This window comes from Astatotilapia calliptera, chromosome 6 (assembly GCF_964374335.1).
Source record: "Astatotilapia calliptera chromosome 6, fAstCal68.1, whole genome shotgun sequence".
NCBI lineage: Eukaryota > Metazoa > Chordata > Actinopteri > Cichliformes > Cichlidae > Astatotilapia > Astatotilapia calliptera.
Genome location: NC_137427.1, coordinates 15101505 through 15124721, shown reverse-complemented (window position 1 = coordinate 15124721; position 23217 = coordinate 15101505). Strand labels below are relative to the sequence as shown.

The following is a 23217-nucleotide window of genomic DNA, read 5'->3' as shown; positions in this document are numbered from 1 at the left end:
AGCATTATATATATATATATATATATATATATATATATATATATATATATATATATATATATATATATATATATATATATATATATATATATATATATATATATATATATATATATATATATATATATATATATATATATATATATATTAAAAAAAAGGCAACTTTGACTTTATTTTATGATGAGGGATTTGATTTTTGTAGGAAACACTGAATGTAAACACAGATTTCTGCGTTTAAAAGAAAACTCCACCTTTAAAGGCGCTGCAGGTTGCCCTTCACCCTGCATTTAAATGAGCACTTTCACAAATTTATTTTCTTAGTACACATATATATATTTAGGTTACCAGGCGAAGTTGAAGTCATTTAAGTATTTCAGGTTTTGCTGAAGTCAGGTACCTCCTCTGATCAAACAGTATTTCCAGAATATTAAGCTTCCAAGTGAAGCATTGCTTAATCATTGCGCTGACATGTTTATAAAGAGTCCATACCGGTGATGGAGCTGTGGATCTTGTCTTTGTACAGCCTCATTCTGGAATTGTAAATATGTGACTTAATACAGAGTTGCCGATTTAACAAAAAAAAGGGTCACACTAATGAATTCCTGTAGAGTGTTTGCATAGATGTTATTTATTATTAATATAAACGAAGAGGTGGTATAATAGAGAATAATGTCTTTGTGTCTGTACATAAAATGCAAACTGAAAGACCACTCGGTGCCATCTTAGAACAGCGATGGTTGCCACCAAGAAGTAATTGTGTGTTTTACGTGATAGGAGTTTATAATAATGGCTTCCTGTGAGTCAGCAGATAAGCCCAGTTTAATGAAAGTGAGGCGCTGAGCGTCTCTTCAGACCTACAGGCTGTTTAAAGGAAAAAGGTAGTGAAGTAGGAGTTCATTTAAAAGCCTCCATGTTTGCTGTCTTAACTTGAGCTGTGCCATAATTCCCACCACCTCACCTCCATTGTTGTGACTGTCCTGCATTCAGTGTTATGGTAGACACTCTGTCTGTGCGCGTGTTTGCTCAGACAGATGCTGTGCCTGTCTGATTTTTAAGTTGAATAAAAATCTCCTGTTTCTGTTTTTGTTGTTTCCAAAAATGATTTTGACTTTGTGTTATAAATGAAGGGGAGTTTGATGTTTGATCATTTTATTTGCAGTTTTGTATCCAGAACATCTCTCCTAAACCATACCGACTACAATGTGATCCACGTTACTGACAGAACATGCATGTTGCTATTAAACACAGTCACATTCAATAGATATTATCTAGGGCTAGCCTGTGAGAACAATGATGAGGCATCTGCATGTTATCATATACAGTTTCCCACAGAATGTATGGAGGGCATCATTAAATAATTAAATGTGTTATCAATTAAAATTTAAAATGTATTTAATATTTTAAATGAAATGAATTTGTTTATATATTTAACATTCAGTGTTAATTAATGAGACATTTAATTAACTAATGACATTAATTTAATTATTTATTGATGTTTTATTTAATTCATTTTGGCACCCAAAGCCATAACATTATATTTATAACTAATGTATTGTGCAATCTGTTCTCATGCTAAGACCATCAAAGACAAATTTATTATCTACTACACTCCAAACTTTTATTTTGAATGTTCAGTCAGTCTTCAGTCTGCTAGCCTCCTGCTGAATCCCTTGCTGAAAACGGTCCTCAGCATCAATCAGTTGTCTCAGGTCTCTCCTCCGATATCAGGCGCACTTCAATCCACTGCAGCTGGACTGCATCAGAAGCCTTTTTGTGCTCTGAAGATCCCCTGTGAACTGGATGGCCACTCTAATCAGCACTCGCAGCTGGAAGCTCTGGGCTGCTCGCTTTTTCTTTTCCCCTCCCCTCACTCCTCCTAACTAGTCATGGCAGATGACCTCTCCTGCCTGAGCCTGTTCGGCTGGAGGTTTCTTCCTGCTAAGAGGGAGTTTTTTTCTGTCTAACGCCACAAAGTACTTGCTCATAGGGGGTCGCTTGATTGTTGGGGCTTTCCACTATAGGTTGTTAAAATTGTTGCCATGTAAATAAGCCTGGATTAAACTGAAATGCTGCAGAGTAGAATGATGAACGCTGTCACCAGCTGCAGGCCAAGACTGTGGAACTGGAGTACCTCCACAGACTGAGGAACACACTGGATCAGCAGCTGGTTATTGATGAATATGGTTAAGAAAGAACAGATCTTCTCTGGCTCTTTGTGGGAAACATTTATACAGCAGCACAGCATGTAGGAAGCCTTTCTCTTGAACCAGCCTAACATTAAAAGATGACGTTAAGTAATGCCACTTCACTAAAGATTAAAAACCAAAACGGTTGGCAAACCTATGAGAATCCATTTTTAAGTCTTTTACACATGCAAAAGTTTCTAAATGAATTTTTACATCAAAGTTAAATTCTAATAAACATTCTCACACTTTTTCTACATTTGTTTTTAGAAAAATAAAGCTGACAGACATTCGTGTTGTATGTTTGTCATTCTGCGCTACATAGGATGAAAGAAAAACCGGATGACTCTAAATCTCAGCACAAAAACTAGAGAAACAAAAACTGAGAAAGAAACCTTTGCTTTAACAGCTCAAATGCAATTGGGATTTACACGCAAATGAAACTGAGTTTCTCTTTGCAGTCCAGATTCTCCCACACTCCGTTTTTGTTTATAGCTCCACAGTAATTTCGACCTGGACACTGGTGCTCCCGATCCCCTACTGACCAGGCCTCGTATATCAGAGGGCTGCCGTCCACCCACAGCCAGCGATCAGCCAGGAAGCACAGCCCGATCCACACCCGATCGGTGACGGTGCCCTGCTGGATCTCTTTCAGGGTCAAAAGGTTCTCGGTCTCAGAGGTCAGACTTGTGAGCGTAGTGTGTGTCTCTTTACAGTACTCCAATGCTTCCTCCCAAGCCATCTTCTCCTCCATCACTGTTGTGCTGAAGCAGAAAAAGGGCAGTTCTCTCAATAGTGAGGAAGCAAACCATCCCGTCCGCATGGTACAGCCGTCCCAGCACACACGAACAAAAAGATCATAATATGTAGATGGTTGGGACTCATCCCAAACTATGCTGGTTTCATATCCTCCTCCTGACCATTTCCAGTATGTGCCTGTTTTGTAGAGACCGATCCAGAACTCACCAGAAACTTTTCCCAGGGTTGCTTTTCTCAGTTGCTTCTCTTCCCAACTTGTACTTAGAGGGGAAAGATCAGCGTAATTGGTTTGGCAGTACCGTTGAGCAGCATTCCAGTTCAACCTGTTTTGCACGTACACATGTTTACCAAATTTCTGCCCTGTCAGGTACGGCGAGGCGTTTACAATAAAGAGCATTTTCCAAAGTAGGGTCTTCATGCTGGTTCAGCCGACTGGTGTGATGAGCCTTAGCCTGTGCTTCCTCCTCAGTTATTGCTTGAAATAAATCGAGGAACACCTCCTGCTGACTCCCTCATTCTTCTGTCACTGCATCTCATGCATATGACATCATGTAAATACAATTTGATTACCACACCCTGGATTTTTACTCCGCCCATCATCTTTAATGCACTCCAACCCCCACACCTCCATGTTTCACGTGAGTTTTGAGAGCATCAGCAAAGACCACATGAAATATTAAAAACTACTGTTGCCTTCACAGTTCATACATGTTAAGTACACATTATCTCTCTGTGATACTGAAGCTGATTATGCTGATGTAATGTGGTCTGTAATGGAGAGTAAACCACCCAGGTAAGTTCACTTAATGTGGGTATAGATAAAGGTAAATAAATGGCTATATTAAAACTAACCAAGAGTTATAACACAAGCTGCTGATAGATTTATCTCACACTAAAAGGACATGTTGGTGACATAACATTAAAGCACGTGGTTAATGTAGTCAGGCTTCAAAGCCAAAAGTAAAATTGAAATAAGCACTGGGTTCATTTTGCTTGCAAAATTGCAGGGATGAACTTGTGTCATGGAAGTCGGCACAAACTTTCCCGAATAATTTTGTTTAGTAAATTTATTTCCATTTCACATTGAGAAACAAAATGTTCTGTTTGAGCTCACATGTCATTTTCTCTTTCTACACGCTTCCCTCATGTTTTCTGTGGCAAAACTGAAGCCTCAGTGTGCATCACAACCTGCCAACAGCCTCTAAAAGAACAGTGGCAAGAAAATATACTGAAGGGGTGTGAAAGGGTCTACTGAATGTGTGTTATGCAGCCATGTTAGAAAAATAAGCAGTCAGACCATTTTCTAATGTGCAATGAACACAAAGCAGGCTCAGAAATGACCAGATGTGATACTATAAAGCTTTAATTATATGTTGTTGGTGGCCCCAAATAAACCCAGATGGATTGATCTGTGCATTAAAACGTGTCTGTGGACGCAGGTTGTACAATTTTGTAAAACAGCCTGTTCTCAAATGTCAGGCTGGTGCAACCATAAACATAAACTAGGATGAAATAGGAGACTAAAAATAACGACAATTATATTTGATCAGAGGACCCCATTCATGTCTTTATAGCTGGCTCAAAAGGGCTGTAGCGCTCTCTTAATTATACATAAAATAGAGGAATTTAGCTACAAAATTTATTTATATAACTCTGGTTCTCAGGTTTGATTTAATCAGTGTCAACTGATTGTTGGTTTGGTAAAAATTTGATTACAACTTGCCTGATGAGGTGTTAAAAGGACATTTTTATTGAGACTTGATGTGGATGGTGTGGTACAGTCTGTGGTGTGATTGGTGTAGCAGGCTGCTGTGTTTACAACATGTACTGGTCATTGTTGCCTGCTGTGAACAACAAAGACCTGACTAACGGCGCAGAGTCCACCCATCAGGGATGACTCGCCACCACGAACTGTGTGCTCTCTCAGAAGAGTCTTTATGTGTGCGTCACAAAAATGCACAAAAATGCACGTGCAGAGTCTCTCTCTCGCTCTCTGGGAGAGGCAGGCCATCAGAAAAGTGAAGGAGTGAGACAAAGGATCAAAAAGAGGTGGAGCTAAAAGTTAAAAAATAAGAGCCAATCAGAACTAGAACCAGCCAGGAGCCAATACACTAAGAGCCTGCTTTACATAGTTGTAGCTTGTCATCTGTGTGTGTGTGTGTGTGTGTGTGTGTGTGTGTGTGTGTGTGTGTGTGTGTGTGTGTGTGTGTGTGTGTGTGATGCTTCAATGTAGAAACATAGAAAGTTTGAGCTCGCTGCATATTTAAAACTATAAGCTAAATATTTTTATGTGTGCTGTGATTGCTGCGTTTTCACTGATCCAACCACAGCAGCAGTATTAGAGCTCAGTGTTTATAAATAAAGTTTTTATGTCATGTTGTTGTCCGAAGGGTGACGGCCTCTCCCTTAGAGAGAAGGTGAGGAGCTCGTAGCTCAGGAGCTCAGGGTATTGCCGCTCTCTTCCACACTGAAAGGAGCCAATTGAGGTGGTTCGGGCAAATGACTAGGATGCATCCTGGGTGAGGTGTTGCAGGCATGTCCCACTGGGAGGAGGCCCCAGGGGAGACCCAGTCACATGTACTGTGTTATAAAATATCAGGTAGCCATTATTTGGTTGTTAATAAGCCAGATGTTTATTGTACACTGAATTCAAGATCAGGATCACTGGTTGAAATATAAATGAACAATTTGTTGAAGTAGAAAACATTAAAGAGTCTGCAAAGTCATACAATATGCTGGACAGGAGAATGAAGTGCATAAAATGAGGCAAATATATATATATATATAGACTATTTAATATTTTTGAAAATGCACAGAACCAAATATTCACTTTGATTATATCTTTGAATAAGAGGTGCCCATTTAAGATTTATGAAAGGTTTCAAATGCAAAATTGGTGACAAGAGACTGCTTCAACTACAGATATCACACACAAAGATTCATGTAAATACAAGCAGCTAAATCATTATTGAAAAAGTCATATTGCTGAAAATATGTTTGAGATATTTTTTTCACCACTGTTTCTACAAATTTTGTTCCCTCAGCATAAAAATTGTACACATTTTTATGTATTTGTTTATTTTTAAGACATCTGCACATTTTTCAATGAGTCTGATAGTTGGATGTCAGATTCTAGATTAGCTGATCTACTGCTAATAAAAAAAAAAAACTATAATTCATTTCTATAATAGTCTACATCAGCAGGCTGATGAGGATACTCTTACTCTGTCTGCAGTGCCTCATGGCCCCCTCCCAGGTCATTTTCTTCTTCACCAAGCTGATACGAGGAATCTGACCCTTACTGATGCACATTTTCTCTGCCTCTAACAAGGTCGTGTCTTCTGAGGTATCAATCTGGATCGCAGCCAACCTGCAGGCACTGGTAAGAATGAGCGCTCCAATGACGATCTTCTCCGTCCTGCTTCTTCTCACGGGAGGAATGAGACTGTCTTTTTTGAGCTCTGTCACTTGGATCGAGTTGATAAAGGAGGAGACACAGTTAATGACATGAATAATTAACATATCTATGTACAATCCGTCTACAACATGATGTGGATCATGGATCATTAACACAATGATAAAACAATTTTGCATGTCCATCTTGATATTTGTTTCTGCAAAACAAATATCAAGATGGACATGCAAAATAGTTTTATGGTGAATTTCAGTGTCTGAACTGCTGTTTTTACTGTGGAGGACAAACAAATCCTACCTGCCTGCCTACCTAGGTAGCCTTCAGAGACTGATTTAAACAAAATAACTTATTTGCCTTTCAAGCCATGCATTTATAATTGTGTTTTTGTTGCTTTGGAGTTTGTTTTTCATTGAGTTTGCCAGTCAATGTTCTATGATGTATATAACTTTTTCTTTTCTCAGTATTTCCCAGCTTCACATGGACAAATGCGGCTGTGTCTTACAGTTAACATCCTTATTGTATCCCCACACAAACAGTCACAGATGGTTGCCCCTCCCTGAGTTTTGTTCTGCTGCAGGTTTCTTACTGTTAAAAGGTAATTTCTTTATTTTTTTAATGTTCTTTATGTTTCCTTATTGTGCGTAAGTTTGACTATGGGATTCCTGGGTTGTTAGCTTCCTTTCTAAAATGTTGTTATGTCCTTACCTTGAAAGATAAACTGCTTTCAGAGGATTATTTCTTTGATTTGTCATTATATAAACATTGCTGAGCTGAAGTGAGAATAATGCTGATTGTTGTACGGTGAACTGGACTTCATATACTTAACCTAAAGATTCATTGGTCCAAAGTGATATCCATTTAACTTAATTTCATGACATATACTATAATGTTTTATACTTTTGTATAAAGGGTATGTACGTCTTTGAAAGAAAGAAAAATCAAGCAGTGAGAATGACTCATCTTTATTGTGATGTTTGCACTCAGCTTCAATGATGACTGTGTAAAGTGAAACGTATCTTAAAGAACGATAAACCTACAAATACCAAGAAAATGTTCCACCCCAGATGGGACTCGAACCCACAATCCCTGGCTTAGGAGGCCAGTGCCTTATCCATTAGGCCACTGGGGCGCGCACGAGTCGTTTCGAGAAAATTACACTAATATTAATTGAGGATAAGTGACAAACCATACTAAAAGGCAGTAAAAAAATAAGTTAGTGGTTGATTTTTTTCTGTTTGGTTTGGAATCCATATCTATGTTTCTATTTTTATTTTTAATAAACGTACTGAATAAATCCAACTCAATGAAACGGCGCAGCCATTGCTCGCTACTCGGTTACTAAGCAACTAAGACCAAACCATTGTGTCAAGCTAGACGTAGAAAAACCGTGCTGCTTCCTGTTTAACAGCAAACTCGGATTGAATACAAAATGGTATTATGTTCCTTTTCCCGATATTACAAGCTTTGTATTCGGCTTATTCAGAGGAGAAAACAATCTGCCTCCGTTAAACAGTTTACGTTGAATAGATGTTAAACAGTCTCGTTAAATTGTGAAGTCTAGTGGTCGTAATTTTTATTTTGAAAGTCGTCGAGCGGAAACTTTTAACCATGTCGTTGTTAACGACAAACTAGCTAATGCTATCGACATCTAAGTAGAAAATACACCACGCCACAGCGTAAAACTTGTTATTTTCTTCTCTCTCTCTCTTTGTTTTTTAAATCACGGCAGAGCCGTAAGAGAATTTAGTTGTCGTTTACCCCGTTGTGAGGTTTTAATGACTAATTAAACCAACAGTGACCATTAAATGGTAAAAGGTTACGGACGCAATAACGTAGCTAACACCAAACGTTACCTGGGTTAGTGATAATCAAGCCTCAGCTAAGGAGAGACTTATCGAAATGGTGAGCTGATGTTTTTGGAAACTTAACGCCAGGGATGTTCTGATATCTTATAATATTATATATTTCTGCTTGTTTTTGCCTTGCTTAACCGTTCCTTTGGTGGTCCGATTAACCCTAACCCCACCATTTAGGTAGAAGCTGTGCTATAACTCGATATAGTAAATTTGTTTTACTCGGTAGATTCTCTCTCGGGTCAAACCAGCCGTGGGAGGAGAGACATCAACGAGCATTGGTGAGAAAAACAAAAGAAATAAAAGCAAGCTCCCCCGATTGGAGGAATACCTGCAGCAGAGAGACTACCTGGGAGCCTTGACGTTGTTAGAGGTACTTAAGGAAAAACTCAGTACACATCTTTTGGTATCCTCTGCTCAGCATATCGTAAGGTAAAGACCCTGCAGTTATAGAGGGAGAACCCCCACCTTTAGAAGAGCCTCTATATACATCCGCTTGACAACAGTGGGGAGGAAGGACTCCCCATTTGCAGGAAAAAACAAACAAATAAGATACACAAAGAATGTGTTTCTGGATGAGGCTCTCCACTTTTTAACCTCCTGCAGTGTAACTTTTTCGCATTTTTTTTTTTTTTTAATTTAGATAGACACAAAAAAATTCCCTCCATTCAGCTGTCATTCTCTGCATCTCCAGCTCTTTTTTTTAGCACTATTGATTTGTGTCAGTTTATTGACAAATGTAAGTACAATGTGCCTTTAAAATTGAAGATGGGCACACAAAGATTTGCATATCTATCCATTGTCTCCCAAAGGCCTGATAATTCAGGACTTTATATGTGAGTAGATTCATTTTCGATTATTTCCCATTCGAACTCTTGCACATGTGGGATCAACAGCATATTTAATGCTTTTCACAAGGGCTACCCTTCCCTAGATGGAACAGTTATGAGATTTTATGCATTCCTAAATCAAAAGTAGCTGAATCCTGACCTGCACTGTGTGTGCAGTGTGGTCTTACGTGAGAATCAGAATCAGCAGACCACTACATCTGCTTCAAGGTTCAACAATTCCTGAAATCCTCTGAGCACCCAATCTGGCACCAACAACCATTCCACATTCATTGTCACTTAAATCACTTTTCTTCACCATTCAGATGCTCAGTTTGAAATTCAGAAACTGTTGACTATGTCTGCCTGTCTAAATATGTCTAAATGCATTGATTTTCTGCCATGTGATTTGGCTGATTATTTGCATTAAGAATCAGTTGAACAGATATACGTAATGAAATGTTGGTGAGTGTATGCTGACCAGTTGCACCTGCGTGTATAGCTATTCTCCAAAGGCTCATTTCCCCCCCATGGCAAACCCTGACTATGGGGAGATAAGTTAGAGTATTATTAGATTGTCACGACTGTGTGAGCAGATCAAACTAGAATATAATATACAGTATATTCTTAGTTTCTTACAACTCCATGATGAGAGGCTAAGTAGTGCTGCTGTTTAGACTGTTGATTTGTGAAACGTCAAACGGTGTTGCTGCACCTGCTCATGTCTTGCTGTGTCATGTCTAGTTTCAGAAAAATATTGGCGAGAGAGAGGAGGATGCAGACCTCTGGATTGGGTACTGCGCCTTTCACTTGGGGGATTACAAGAAAGCTATGGAGGTAGTTTTTGTTGTACATGAGTGTGAATGCGCGTGTTTTCCTTGATACAGCCCCCAAATACTTTATTCACATATCAAAACGCTTTTGTAGGGTAATGTTTGATTATCCAGTATACTCTTTCCATTTCCTGATAGGAGTACAAGTCGATGACCAACAAACCTGAGTGTCCTGCTGAGGTCTGGGTCTACTTGGCCTGTGCCCTGTTTTTTCTGGGGCTCTATAAAGAAGCAGAGGAGGCTGCATCCAAGGGTAGGCAGATATTTGTGTACAATGTTACTGAAGGGCAGACGTGCACTAGTATTCTGTGGAACTGTTACAAGTAGAGTCCCAGACTGGGACATGTTTGGTTTACCAAGAGCAGCAACTGCTTTAATATAAAAATGTGTACTTACTTGGTTCAGCAGTTGATGGCAAGCTTTTGAAAGCAAAGGTATTGCATATAGATCGAACATTACAGAGTCAAGGTTAATTTGACCACGTTTAGTGACATCTAACATGTTGAAACCCTTCCTGTGTGTCCAAATCAATATACTTCAACTAGACTGTCCTGCAGCAGCAAGAAGGGTTATCAGCGTGTGAGGATTTAGTGGTGATGCAGTTTATTGCTTTATAAAAAAAGACTGCAACGACTAATCATTGATCTGTTTGTTTTTTTTCTTTGCTTCATCACATTTAAGGAAACTCAGGATTACTGTATTTACTTTATTTTAAATAAACACATCAGTGTCTGGTGTGAGAACCTCGTTGTGCAGCATCAGACAGCCAATCAGAAAGCTGTGAATAATGAATAATGATCCAATAGACAATAAATATGATTTGCATTTTATTTTGTTTGTTTCTTACCAAGTTAATTTTAATGTGTCGCACACCAGTTTGTTCTCAAAAGATGCTCCTCTTGTGTAAGATTTGGTATTTGTGTGTTTTAGTGTTTATTTTAAGCCTTTCATTGAAAAAAAAGCTTACAGGATTTTTTTAAAAGGGCTTTTATTTTGAAGAGTGTAAACTTGATGTACACAGAGATTACTGATAAGATTTAATAAGTTATCCTGTGTGATTGAAGACTACCTCGCATTTAAGCCACGGCCCATTCTTTGTGTGAGTTCTGTGTCCTGATGTTGTTATATAACCACTGAGAGCTAGGTAATGTTGTAATGACTGGTTTCCTTGTTCTGGTGTGGTTTGCTGTCTAACTGAATTTGGTGTCTCTTGTTCTCCCTAGCACCTATGTCCCCCCTCCAAAACAGGCTCCTTTTTCACTTGGCTCACAAGGTTTGAAAATTATCCCTTTATTATCACACTTTTATGTATTTTCTGTGCTTTGTCTGACTACCATGTTAATTCTTTTACGCAACACTGATTTCGAAGTTTTTTTCATCTACGTCTGATTTGTTTGTGAGTTTGATTCATGTTTTCTTGCCCTCTCCCTTGTCTTTACAACCACAGTCATCAGTGGCACTCACTTACTCAGTTTTTACTCAGTCAGCACACCTTTGCAATATATTGAAGCTTCAAAAACAGATGAAAGTGTGCTTGGCTCTGGCAGTAATGAAGTGTCAGAAATGATTCCTGTGCAGTGATCTGAATCCAGTGATATTAAAGCCAGTTATAACCAGGAGTTATAGTGAGCTGGAACCATTAGTAGATAAATCTAAGGATGATATAAAGCCAGTTAGATTTTCGTGTGCTGCTTGGCGTTGCTTCTAGCTGATGCCACAGAATACTCACTCACCCCTATTACATCCCGCTGTAGTTCTCATCTATGTTCATGCATACAGATATTAGTATAATGATGAGCATGTTGCTAGCTCTACTGCACAGAAGTGATCCACAAAGAGCGTTAAACCCCGGAGTAGCCAGTAGCCAGCCCAGAGAGCTGGAGTAGCACACGTCTGCTGATCACAGTCTGAACACAAAGACAAATCATTGTAAACCCGTTTTTATCTTCTATGTTAAGCACAGTTTATGAGTTTATGTGTAATGAAATGAACTATATAAAGAAAACAGTGATTAATAGTGTTACAATATAAATAATTACAAGTGTTATTTCTAAGCAATTCTTTGGCTAAAACTGCACTACTACTCCAGATCTGCCAGATCCCACTTTAATCCCTGGTCAATCACAACACAGGAATAATTACCCCCCAAAAATAGAGATGATGTAAAAAGAAAATGCGTGTCTGAAAACGATCTGCTCAGCACATGAAGGTTTACACCTGCCAGAAGCGATCACACCTCTGATTGCTGTTCCCTTCGTGTCCGTTGTCTTCATATCATCGTCTCAGTTCAATGATGAGAAGAGGCTGATGAGTTTCCACCAGAACCTGGAGGATGTGACAGAAGACCAGCTGAGCCTGGCATCCATCCACTACATGCGCTCGCACTATCAGGAGGCCATAGACATCTATAAACGCCTTCTGCTGCAGAACAGGTCTGTGCCTTTCCTTCCCTTTCAATCTTTGACATTTGTTTCACACTCCTGCTGTACTTCAGCGCATCTTAGGAACCCCTTAAAAGGTGAGAGTCTTTTAATGGAGGGGTATTAGATTTTATGACTTTGACACTTCGTGCAGACACACAGATAGTGCCATTGACGGTGCAGTAGACCTGGTGAGCCTTCTTTCTCCAACCACTGTGCTGTATTTGGAGCATCCAGATGCGAAAAAGAAAATACTTTGATTTCAGTAGGCATCTCCTGCCTCTTCTTGCAGAGTTATTATGTATTCATGGCTTTGGAACATGTGAGCAGCTGAGGTGGGGTTTTTTTTTTGCTTGTTTGTTTGTTTCACTGTGTTGACAGTTAAAGATCTGCCAGCTGCCAGCAGCTCTGAGGACCGCTACTTCCTTTGACTGCTGACACTGAAATGCAAAGATTTTAAACTAGTGCTGAGAAGATTCGTGAATCGACTTTTCTGAAACACTCGATGTGCCTCATTTGGCTTAGCTGGACTGCATTTATCCAGTCCTCATGTCTTAAGTGTTTCCTTGATTGTGCTTGTTTGGTTCCTGTAATGACTTTTTAGCTCCATCTGACTTCACTAAAAATATATTATTGAAAAATAGAGATTTGTAAAAAATATTTGTTGTCAGGGGGTTTCTCTTTCTTACATGTGGAAGATAAAAGCTGTTTTGCAGGATTTTGTACTGGAGCTGGCAGAGTAAAGTCCATTTAATGTCTGATCTCACTGATTTAAACATTTTTAGATGTTACCGTTGGATATTGTCCACATAGTTCGTGGGTACAGTGCAAAGGGAGAGTGACCCCTTTGATACAGACTTCACTCCACAGACCTTCAAATCTTAGTCTTTTCAGATTTACAGTTAACTTAATATCCTTTTCAACTTTCTCATTTAAAAATGAGAATGTATATCTACAGTCGTGACACAAGAAAACAAGTTTCTGTCATTTGCTAGGTGTGAGAAAATGTGTTGTTTTGAAATGCATAGCTGTCTCTCAGTGTAGACTTCTATATGTAATGTGAGCACTATTTTATCTTGCCAAGATGGGCTGTTTTGTGATCATGTGCAGATGGATAGATGTGATGTCTGGGTGAAAGGCTGGGTACATCCCAAACAGCTGACACGTAAAGAGACAATTATACACACTCACCTAAAGCCAATTGAGAAACACTAATTAATCTAACAAGCATGTCTGTGGACTGTGGGAGGAACCCCACAACAGAGAGGACCTGCAAACTCCAACCGGCTGGCAAGTTTGATCACAGAACCTTTAAAATCTTCCAAGTGGACTTGTTGCACGGGTGGCATCCCATTCTTTCACAAATGTTTGTAGAAACAGTCTGCATGCCTTGGTGTTTGAAGGCTTAAAATAATTAATAATAATGATTATCGTGAGAACTTTATTTATTAAGATATTTGTTAAAAAAAGAAGACAAAATTAGCCAGAAAGTCATTTTTATCTTAAATCTCGTCTTTTCAGAGATTTTCTGGCTCTGAAAGTGTACGTGGCTCTGTGTTACTACAAGCTGGACTACTATGATGTCTCCCAAGAGGTGCTGGCCGTGTACCTGCAGAGTATCTCCGACTCCACTATTGCTCTCAACCTCAAGGCTTGCAACCACTACAGACTTTATAACGGCAAAGCAGCAGAGGTACCGAGCTGCATGTCCTGGTCGATACTTTGGTGGTTCTTCATCTTTATTGTTGTGAATGTAACTGTGTAATGAGTTATTATTAAGAAGGTTTAAGGGGTAATGATAAAAAGTCTAAATTAATCTTTTTTAGCTTTACCCATTTTACATGTCACCATGTGCTATTACAGTAGCATGAAAAGTCCAACAGTTTCTAACATTTGTGTGAGGCTGAGCTGCTTGTTCTCATGTTTTTTTTTTAATTACTTGCTCTGTTACACTTGAGTGGTTGCCCTTTTTATTTCTTAGATGATTTTAGCTAGTAGGTTTGACGTGTGTGTGTGTGCGTGTGCGTGTGCGTGTGTGCGCGTGTGTGCATGTGCTCTGGTCCCCTTAGGCTGAGTTGAAGAACCTAATCGACATCTCTTCCTGCTCCTTTGAGTTTGCTAAGGAGCTTATCCGACACAACCTGGTAAGCTCTCCACAAGCTTCAGCTGTAAGTGAGCAGGTGTGTGTGTGTGTGTGTGTGTGTGTGTGTGTGTGTGTGTGTGTGTGTGTGTGTGTGTGTGTGTGTGTGTGTGTGTGTACACACTAGTGACTGCTACACTTCAACACTCTGAATCCCTGTGTACTGCAGGTGGTGTTTCGTGGTGGGGAGGGTGCATTGCAGGTACTGCCTCCTCTGATTGATGTGATCCCTGAAGCCAGACTCAACCTGGTCATCTACTATCTCAGGCAAGGTGTGTAGCCACGTCACAGCAACGTTGTTGTTGTTTGTTTTTTTTTAATACAGGCAAAACAAGGGATTAGACAGGGTATACTAGTACAGAGTGCAACACAAATGCATATACTATTATATATTGTAAATATATTTATTAGTTTCAGATGTAGCCATTCTTGTATTTTGCTTGTTTACATTATTGTATTTTGCACAACTCTGTTGCTTGTGAAGCTCGCACACAAGAATTTCACTCACATGTGCTGTACCAATGTACCTGCACATGTGATGTGACAATAAAAGTGATTTGATTTGATTTGATGAGGCCTCAAGCCTGGGAATCTGTTAGTCCTTCTTCTGTTATGGAAGCCGTGGGGGTCATTACTCAGGGCTCATGGCCAAGTGAAAGTAGAAACGCAGATCGATCAGTAAATCAGCAGCATAGCCCTGTACTCCTTATTATTCTGCAGACACTGCATCAACCTGTCTTTCCTGAAAGATAAAGTCTCCACCCTCTCTGCATTTGTGAACAACACCCTGAGATGCTTCAACTCCTTCGCTTGTGGCAGCAACTGCTCCCCAACCTGGAGTGGGCACCCCATCCTTTTTTTTTTACTGAGAACAATGTCCTCACACTTAGAGGGCAATTGTCAACTACAAAAATCAGAGACAAGATTGCGAGACACAATGTCCTTCACCCCTGTCCGACCAATCCAGCCCATGTTATAATGCAGCTACAACCACAACTGCATTTATGCTTCAGAAATGTTCTTGGTCTAGATGAACAACATGTGTCATGAGTATGTTGAAACACAGTCCTATTGGCACACTATGTAATACTAACTTATTATGCCATTCATCTAATAACAAACCAAAACATTAGTGATACAATAGCTTCTCTGACTCACAATCTATTGCAATTTACAAGTTAATGCCCATAAAGCGACAAATCTGACCATGAGCATAATTTGGGTGAAGATTAGGAGACAATTGTGTGCAAGTGAACAGTACTGTGAGAGGATCAGCGATTCTTGTGAAATGGGGATAAATGGGTGACGTACACCTTGGCTTTGCAAAAGCTCATTGGTCCTTTGGAGGAGCTAAAAATTATGGGCAAACATAACGTGATGCACTCTTTCTTTCGCAGCATCAAATTTATCGTGCAGCATCACTATTCAGTGATAATAGATGTTAATTTCATGTAAAGCTGTATTAATCACCAGATTTTGATCGAGTTGACGCATTCACATACTCGCATTTCTGCTCACAGACGATGTCGAGGAAGCTTATAACCTCATCCAGGATTTGGTCCCCACCACGCCTCAGGTGAGGTTAAGTTTTAATTTTGTCTTTTTAAACGTTTGGTCGTAGTGTTTCACTCCAAAAGTCTCTCCAGTTTCACTTTAATATGATATTTGTTAAAGTTTGATGTTAAGTTTAGAGTCAGTGCTTGTATTTTTAAAGTCACTGTATGGTCTTGTTACAGGAAAGAAAATGCCCAATAAAACAAAAACAACCCCGGCAGATTAAATAAATCCTGCTAACAAAAACTCTTCTTCTTTCTTCCCACTTAAGAGCTCTCGAGGAGATTTTTCTTTCCTCTGATCAGTTTATTTTTTTATCTTCAAAAGCACTTTAATGTCTCCTGGATCTGAACAATCTGAAACTCATGACGTGTTTGGCTTTTGTATTCCTTTTATGTTTTGTTTTTTTCCCTTACTTGTTGGAATGGATTTTGACGGACTTTGAAGCTGCGATGAAACAATGGATCAAATGATTCACTCTGATCTTCTTTTTTTTTAATAGGAGTACATTTTGAAAGGAGTGGTAAACGCTGCTTTAGGACAAAAAATCGGATCAGTGAGTATTTCTGTAAGAGTTACATGCAAACAAAAATGATGGCTCCGTGTGTGAGACAAATGTGCAATTGTGCTTTCGTGTTTCAGAGGGATCACTTAAAAATTGCTCAGCAGTTCTTTCAGCTGGTCGGAGGCTCGGCGAGCGAGTGCGGTACGCCCCACAGAAATCTGACCTGTTTTATTATTTGAGGAAAGTGTGTTAGCATGTGTGTATTACATTTTCTATCCTTTCAGATACTATTCCTGGCAGACAGTGCATGGCCTCCTGCTTCTTTCTCTTGAAACAGTTTGAAGACGTTCTCATTTATCTCAACTCGGTCAAGGTTGGTGTTGCTCGCTTGCAGTGGAGAGTCAGTGTTATTTATTTTTTTATTCAGGTAAAAAAAAAAAAGACACTCGCCCACACGCTGGGTGAGAAGTGCCACTTCAGATGACAAGTGGTGCTTTACATTTATTCGTGTGTGTGTGTGTGTGTGTGTGTGTGTGTGTGTGTGTGTGTGTGTGTGTGTGTGTGTGTTTTATTTCTGGACACGTAGGCACTCGTCCTTTTTGTGCTTTTCTTTTTCAGGGTTACTTCTACAACGATGACACATTCAACTTCAACTATGCTCAGGCAAAAGCAGCGATTGGCAACTACAGAGAGGCAGAAGAGGTGCGCTAACTGAGCAGCCATTTATATGTGTCTGTGAATAAATTGTTGGCCTTTTTCTTTTTACTGATTTTAATTTTTGGTTCACAGGTTTTTCTGCTCATTCAGAGTGAAAAGATCAAGAATGACTACGTTTACCTCAGCTGGCTGGCACGATGCTGTATGTATAGTCGATGTTATACTAACGGTAATACAGTGTATTTACAGTCACAAGCCACATTATTAGGTACACTTTGCTACTACAATAATAAGGGGGTCTTTCATTATTCAGCCCTGGTTTAAATCTTTGTGGCATAGATTCAGTGAGAAGCTGGAATTTCCTCAGAGATTTCCATCCATATTGACATGACAGCATCACACAGTTGTTGCAGAGTGCAGTGAAGTATCACTAGTCGGGGTTTTTTCCTGCTTAGGGGAATTTGTGTTGCCTCCCTCCAATGAGATTTCAGTCAGAGCCAAATTAAATTTCCCAATTTCAATCAAACACTTGCTGCTGATTTGTCATCAGCATAGACTCATTGCCATACTATATGCAGACTTGTCATGCATGTATGTGTGCGGTCATCCCAGAAAACCCTGAGAAAGCAAACTCCTACTCTGCTTGTTCAGTATTTGTAAAATGGTAAATGGTAAAGTCCAGTTAAACAATAAAACAAAAAGTGCATCTGTCACAACAGGGATTCACACAAAAACATAACAGAAGAAAATCTGTCCTGGGCAGCTCAACTCTGAGCTAGACTTTGACACAGAAGGATTAAAAGGTGCTATCGTGGGCGATTGTGGCTCAAGAGTTGGCAGTTCGTCTTGGTTGCTGGTTCGAGCCCCGGCTCCGACAGTCTCGGTCGTTGTGTCCTTGGGCAAGACACTTCACCTACCGCCTACTGGTGATGGCCAGAGGGGCCGATGACACGATATGGCAGTCTCGCTTCTGAGGCTTGGCTGATTCTGTCAAAAATAATCAGTAAAACTGTAAGAGTAATCCTCACTGCAGCCGGCTGCCAACACAAGAACGCCATATGTTAATTTCACTCTGCTGATAAGGTGTTTGTTCAGTATGAAGATGAGGAGTTTTGCATATATTATAACTAAGTGTGTAACAACCAAACGAGGAGCATAAATGATCCCGTTTCTTAGTTGCTGCTGCCAGCTGCACAAACATCTGTGAAACCTTTTTAGGTAGACATGAAAAGGATACAGTAATCTTCATCTGATCACATAAAAGCTCTTAGACACCTTTACACAGTGAAAATAGAAATGAGCGCCCCTTTTTACTTGTTCACCGAGGCTGAGGCCCGAATCAAACATTTCCAGCCTGAGGCCTTTAAAGAATTTAAGGTCTCTCATCACTCAGCTGGAGTTTCTCTCAGCAGCTCTGAGAAACCTCTGATGGAAGAAATTTCTTCCATTCTCAGCTTTAATCTACATCAATAAAACCTGCCCGCAGCCTTTAAAATGTTCCATATTTGAATGTAAAAGAGCTGAAACTGCATGTGAGTGTTGGGTTATTGAACACTGATCTCGGTCTCATCAGACATAATGAACCAGAAGGGTCAGCTTGCCTGGGAGCTCTACCTGAAGATGGGAACCTCCTCAGATTCCTTCCATCTGCTCCAGCTCATTGCCAATGACTGCTACAAGGTGACATCCTCCTCCCTCCTCTTCCTCTTGTACTGTATGTGGTGGCTGTTTTAACCCGGTGAGATCTTACTCATCAGCAGCGATGACCCCAATCCTATCAGAACACGAAGTCTCAGCAATCAGGGGACAAAAAAAGTGTTTACATTGCTCCAAAAATACTTTTTTGCTCATCTTCAGAACAAACTGGAGGGTTATGCTCATAACTGCGACTTCACAGGGTTCATTTTAAGATTTTGGAGAAAATGAGTTAGTCAGCTGGGATATGTTCCTGCCCCTCCACCATAGCCCCGAATAAGAGATTAAGTAGACAGGGAAAACGAATCAATTATATTGATTGATTAATTAGTGGTTAGTTAGTGGTTTCCTTTCCAAACACTGAAGGAAAGATTAATGATAAGAAATGAAAACTATTATTTAGTCGCAGCCCTGCTTTGAATATTTATTTGCCTTTTGTGATGAATTTACACAAAGTGCCACAGCTAATGATTTGATACTTTATTGAGTAACTTGCTGATTATTTATTTTCCATAGATGGAGACAAGACAAAAACCTGTCACGGTATCAGATCAAGAAAAGCAGCAAATACTCAGCCTCATAACAACAACAGTACTTTTATGTTTTTGTTTGTCTGAGAGTAAATCATTGATTCTGGCTGCTGCATGACTACACGTGGCAGCTCGCTTGTTAAAACGCCTTCATTTATTGCTGAAGGCAGGAGTCCTTCAGTTCAGTTGTGTAACATTTCTGAGGAATGCCTGCATCCTGAATTCAGAAATGTCAGATGTATTTTAGAAGTCCCAAATGTCACCTTAAATGGAGAAACGGCACCTTTTATGCTCCGCCTGCTGGATTTTGTGGTATTTTTCACAGGCTGTGCAGCTGCAGTCTTTACCGAAAATATTTTGATATCTTTTTAAAGTGGACTTACTGTGTTTTTCTTTATTTTCTGTGTGTAACTGTCAGAGTGCTGGATGCTTACATATAAATGAGGTCATCACTGAGTCAAAAACTCACTTTTAGCTTCACAGACTTCAGACTCTTACCTCTAAACATCTTGCTGTCAAAGAGAGGAGATATCTGTAATAAGGTAATCTCAGGGACACAGCTCTGACTGTGAGCACAGGAATCCACTTGCTGTTTGTGAGGGGCAGCCAATCAGAAGACACAGGGCCTCAAAGAGACACAAACTGCTTGTTTTAGACAGTGGATTAACTGAGGGGCAGCACAAGGGGCCGGCATGAAATAAAAAAGCCGTGAATCACACAAAACTACTCTAAAGTCCAAAAACAACAATATGGAGCTGGGAATGAGCATAAATAGTCCACCTGAAGTTAAAGAAGTTAGTAAACAGGCTTTGCGTGCCGATGCTCATGACTGCAGCCTGTCGTTTCAGATGGGTCAGTTCTACTACGCAGCGAAGGCCTTTGATGCACTGGAGAAGCTGGACCCAGCCTCCAACTACTGGGAGGGGAAAAGAGGGGCGTGTGTCGGCGTCTTTCAGCTCATACTGGCAAACAAGGAGCCCAAGTATGTTTGTCTCTCTTTCCTGTGGGGTGGTTTTAGTTTTGATCATCGTGCCGTCTGCAGGAATGGGTGTGAGGTTTAAGCAAAGTAAACATGAGAGATTGTGCATTCTTTACGTAATCTTGTATCCTCACATATCCTGTTTTCACCCTAGGGAGACTCTTAAAGAGGTGCTGACCCTCTTGCGAAATTCAGGAAACCCCCAGGTTGAGTACATCATCCGAATTATGAGGAAGTGGGCCAAAGACAACAGAGTCCTCCTCTCGTGACAGCCTTGAGCCTTCAGTGCTGAACTGAAGACTCCAAGCCCACGATAAGAGCTGCCGGGATGCAGACAGCAGCACTGATGATTTATCCCACATCAAGAAGGATTTGTATTTTTCTACTATACTCTAGTTCTTTGTGCTGTTCTGTGTACATGTATTTAAATTTAACACATAATTTAACTGGATTAAACTTTTTTAAAACAAATGTCAGTGTGTAAACATTTTCAGACCATAAATTACACACTAAACACTTCATACTGTCAACATCTATAAACATCAGTGGCTATTTCTAAACGTTGCACATTTCCTAAGAGTTTATTGAGCATAGCTGCTAAGCTGTGCTCTGTACCAGTGAAGGAAGGATTCCAGTCTTAGTATTAACTCTGAAAAAATACTTTAGGTTTTCTACAATTTAATTTTTAAAGTTACATAAAGGTCCACCATTTGAAGTACACTTTACCTGCACAACTAGTATTTCCACATTGCACTATGGTGTGCATGGGCTCACATATAAACAGTTAAAGGAGCACTCACTTCAGGCAGTATTCCACTTTTATACAGCTGTTATGACCCTGGCCTTCGTCTGAGACCTGTCTTTAAAAGGAAAATATTGAAATGGGTAAAATACGTGCTTTTCATGTGCTATTAATGAAGCTGCAGTAAGGGCCTGATAGGTCTCTGTGACTCACACCAGTCTGTCTGACATCACCTCCTTCACTCATTTTTCCTGTTAAAATAGGAAAAAGAGTGGTGCCCATTTTTTGGCCAGTTTCCTCATTAACATCTTCTGTTAACATGATAAACGTGTAATAGATTACAGTATTGGACCAGAATAGACATTTTTATTAAAATCATTAATTATTCTGTTCATCAGTCATTTGCAGCACGGTTTTGTTTTTCTGGTTTTATTTAAAAGGAAAATCAGTTTTCTGAGTGACATCAAATCTTTGACATGCAGTAAGCGTGTGGAAATGTCAGTAGTTAAACCTTAACCTGCCTCTGCAGAGTCTTCTTCAATGATAATAACACAGATCCTAACCCTAATCTCTACCACTTTACTTTCACAATATGGGATTTGGGGCTTTTGCTGATTGCTCACTAAGGCCTTTGAAATCAGGAAATGCACAAAAAAAAAGAAAGTTCTTGATAAGACGCATCAAAAAGTTTTTAACTTTTAAGGTTCGAGTCCTCGCCTGTTGTCGGGCTGCTAAGCTACTTTCAGTTGGTTAAACATACTCTTCTTTTATTCTGTGCCTGTGATGATTTTCAGATCCATCTCGACCAGAATGACAAAATCAGGGCTACTCCCTCTAAACAGAGCACAAAATGAAACCAGTGACCATTGAACTGGTCTCTGTGAAAACCAGCGAGGTGCCATTTCAGTTGCAAATTTTACAAAGCAATCTATCAGGACCACCACCCAACCCCCTCCAATACAGAGTGAGAAAAGTGGGGAGGGGCTGACAGGGACCTGGGAACAAACTTTTACCCGGGGGGTTTGCAGCAGGCTAATTGAGACGTGGTTTCCATGCAGTAACCGTGTGCATTTTTATCCCTAACCCCCCTGTCGTAGGTAGACTTTGTCATAGATTTTGATTGGCTGTAGTTTACAAATGTGACCACATGTCAAGTCAAGTCAAAAAACTTATTAAGATAGATGTGAGAGGTGTTGATCACAAACTAATGTGCACATCTACGGGGGCATCCCTGTGGAAAGCCAGAGATGACTAGCAGACAGAAAAGCAGCTGAATTAACAGCTTTAACAGCTATCAGAGATTACAGAAGAGTACAAACACTGCTGTATAAGAACAAAAACTTTACTCTTTACTGCATTTACTTAGTGAGACTTTGAAAGATTGCATTCAAATAAAAAGTTTTCCATTTGCATAAGCCATACCACACCTTTACCCTGCAGAGGCTGATTGTGTTGATGTGAAAGACAATTCAAGTCGAATATATTTGTATAGGACAAAAGACAATTCAGTGTGCTTCACAGGCAGAGAAATATAAAACTATAAATATTATAGTCATGCTAAAAATTAACGAAAAGATTAAAACATGCAGGAAAAGCATACAGGATTACAGGGTTAAGAGGTTGAAGACACAAAGCCTTGATTTAAAAGGTGTTCATTTATTTACAGTTTTATTATTTAGGCAAAGAATATTTTTCAAACTCTGACTTCATCTCACAGTGACTCCTTATGAGGAATTTGGCTGAAGCCAAACCTACAAAATAAATATGTATATGATTGAACTTTTTCTTTTCACCTGGATTCTTTAGGCCTGAAACAGTTTATCTACTTTATCTACTTTCCCCCCATATTTGTCACACTTACGTGTTTCAGCTCATCAAACATATTTTAAAAGCTAAACCTACCTGGCATGTGTGACAAAGTATCCCTGCCCTAAACCTAATACCTGTTCGTGCCACCCTTGGCAGCAAGAACTGCAGTCTAGTGTTTCTGGCAATAAATGCTTCTCATCATTGTGGAGGAATCATGGCCCACATTATTTTAGTTTTAGTTTTGGAGTGGCCTTTGACTAGGGGGGAGTTACTTTTTCCACACAGGGCCCCTTGATAAATTAAATCATAATTTAAA

General features: G+C 39.7%; 1 protein-coding gene, 1 long non-coding RNA gene and 1 other non-coding gene across 6 annotated transcripts; 1 reads left to right on the top strand and 2 right to left on the bottom strand.

The window, feature by feature from the left end:
• Positions 1-2566: 2566 nt before the first annotated feature.
• LOC145429405 (uncharacterized) lies at positions 2567-3272 on the bottom strand. Its single transcript, XR_013909638.1, has 2 exons — positions 3150-3272; positions 2567-2947 (listed from the first exon to the last, which is right to left on the bottom strand). It is a non-coding gene; the product is annotated as an uncharacterized LOC145429405 (long non-coding RNA).
• A 4141-nt stretch (positions 3273-7413) lies between these two features.
• Positions 7414-7486, bottom strand: trnar-ccu (transfer RNA arginine (anticodon CCU)). The gene has a single exon. It is a non-coding gene; the product is annotated as a tRNA-Arg (tRNA).
• Positions 7487-7705: 219 nt separating this feature from the next.
• ift56 (intraflagellar transport 56) lies at positions 7706-20821 on the top strand. 4 transcript variants are annotated; one of them, XM_026170494.2, is made up of 18 exons: positions 7706-7789; positions 8440-8583; positions 9782-9874; positions 10009-10123; positions 11094-11143; positions 12157-12302; positions 13812-13983; positions 14360-14434; positions 14600-14702; positions 15951-16006; positions 16487-16540; positions 16627-16690; positions 16774-16862; positions 17108-17191; positions 17279-17348; positions 18720-18826; positions 20220-20353; positions 20505-20821. In XM_026170494.2, the coding sequence occupies exons 1-18, from the start codon at positions 7787-7789 to the stop codon at positions 20617-20619; spliced, it is 1674 nt and encodes a 557-aa protein (XP_026026279.1). In that variant the 5' UTR covers positions 7706-7786; the 3' UTR covers positions 20620-20821. The 4 variants fall into 4 exon arrangements, 3 of the variants coding, with proteins under 3 accessions (XP_026026279.1, XP_026026277.1, XP_080158555.1); XM_026170492.2 differs by lacking the exon at positions 7706-7789 and adding an exon at positions 7974-8259; XM_080302429.1 differs by lacking the exon at positions 7706-7789 and adding an exon at positions 7974-8259 and having other exon boundaries at positions 9782-9877; positions 10012-10123.
• The last annotated feature ends 2396 nt before the right edge of the window (positions 20822-23217 follow it).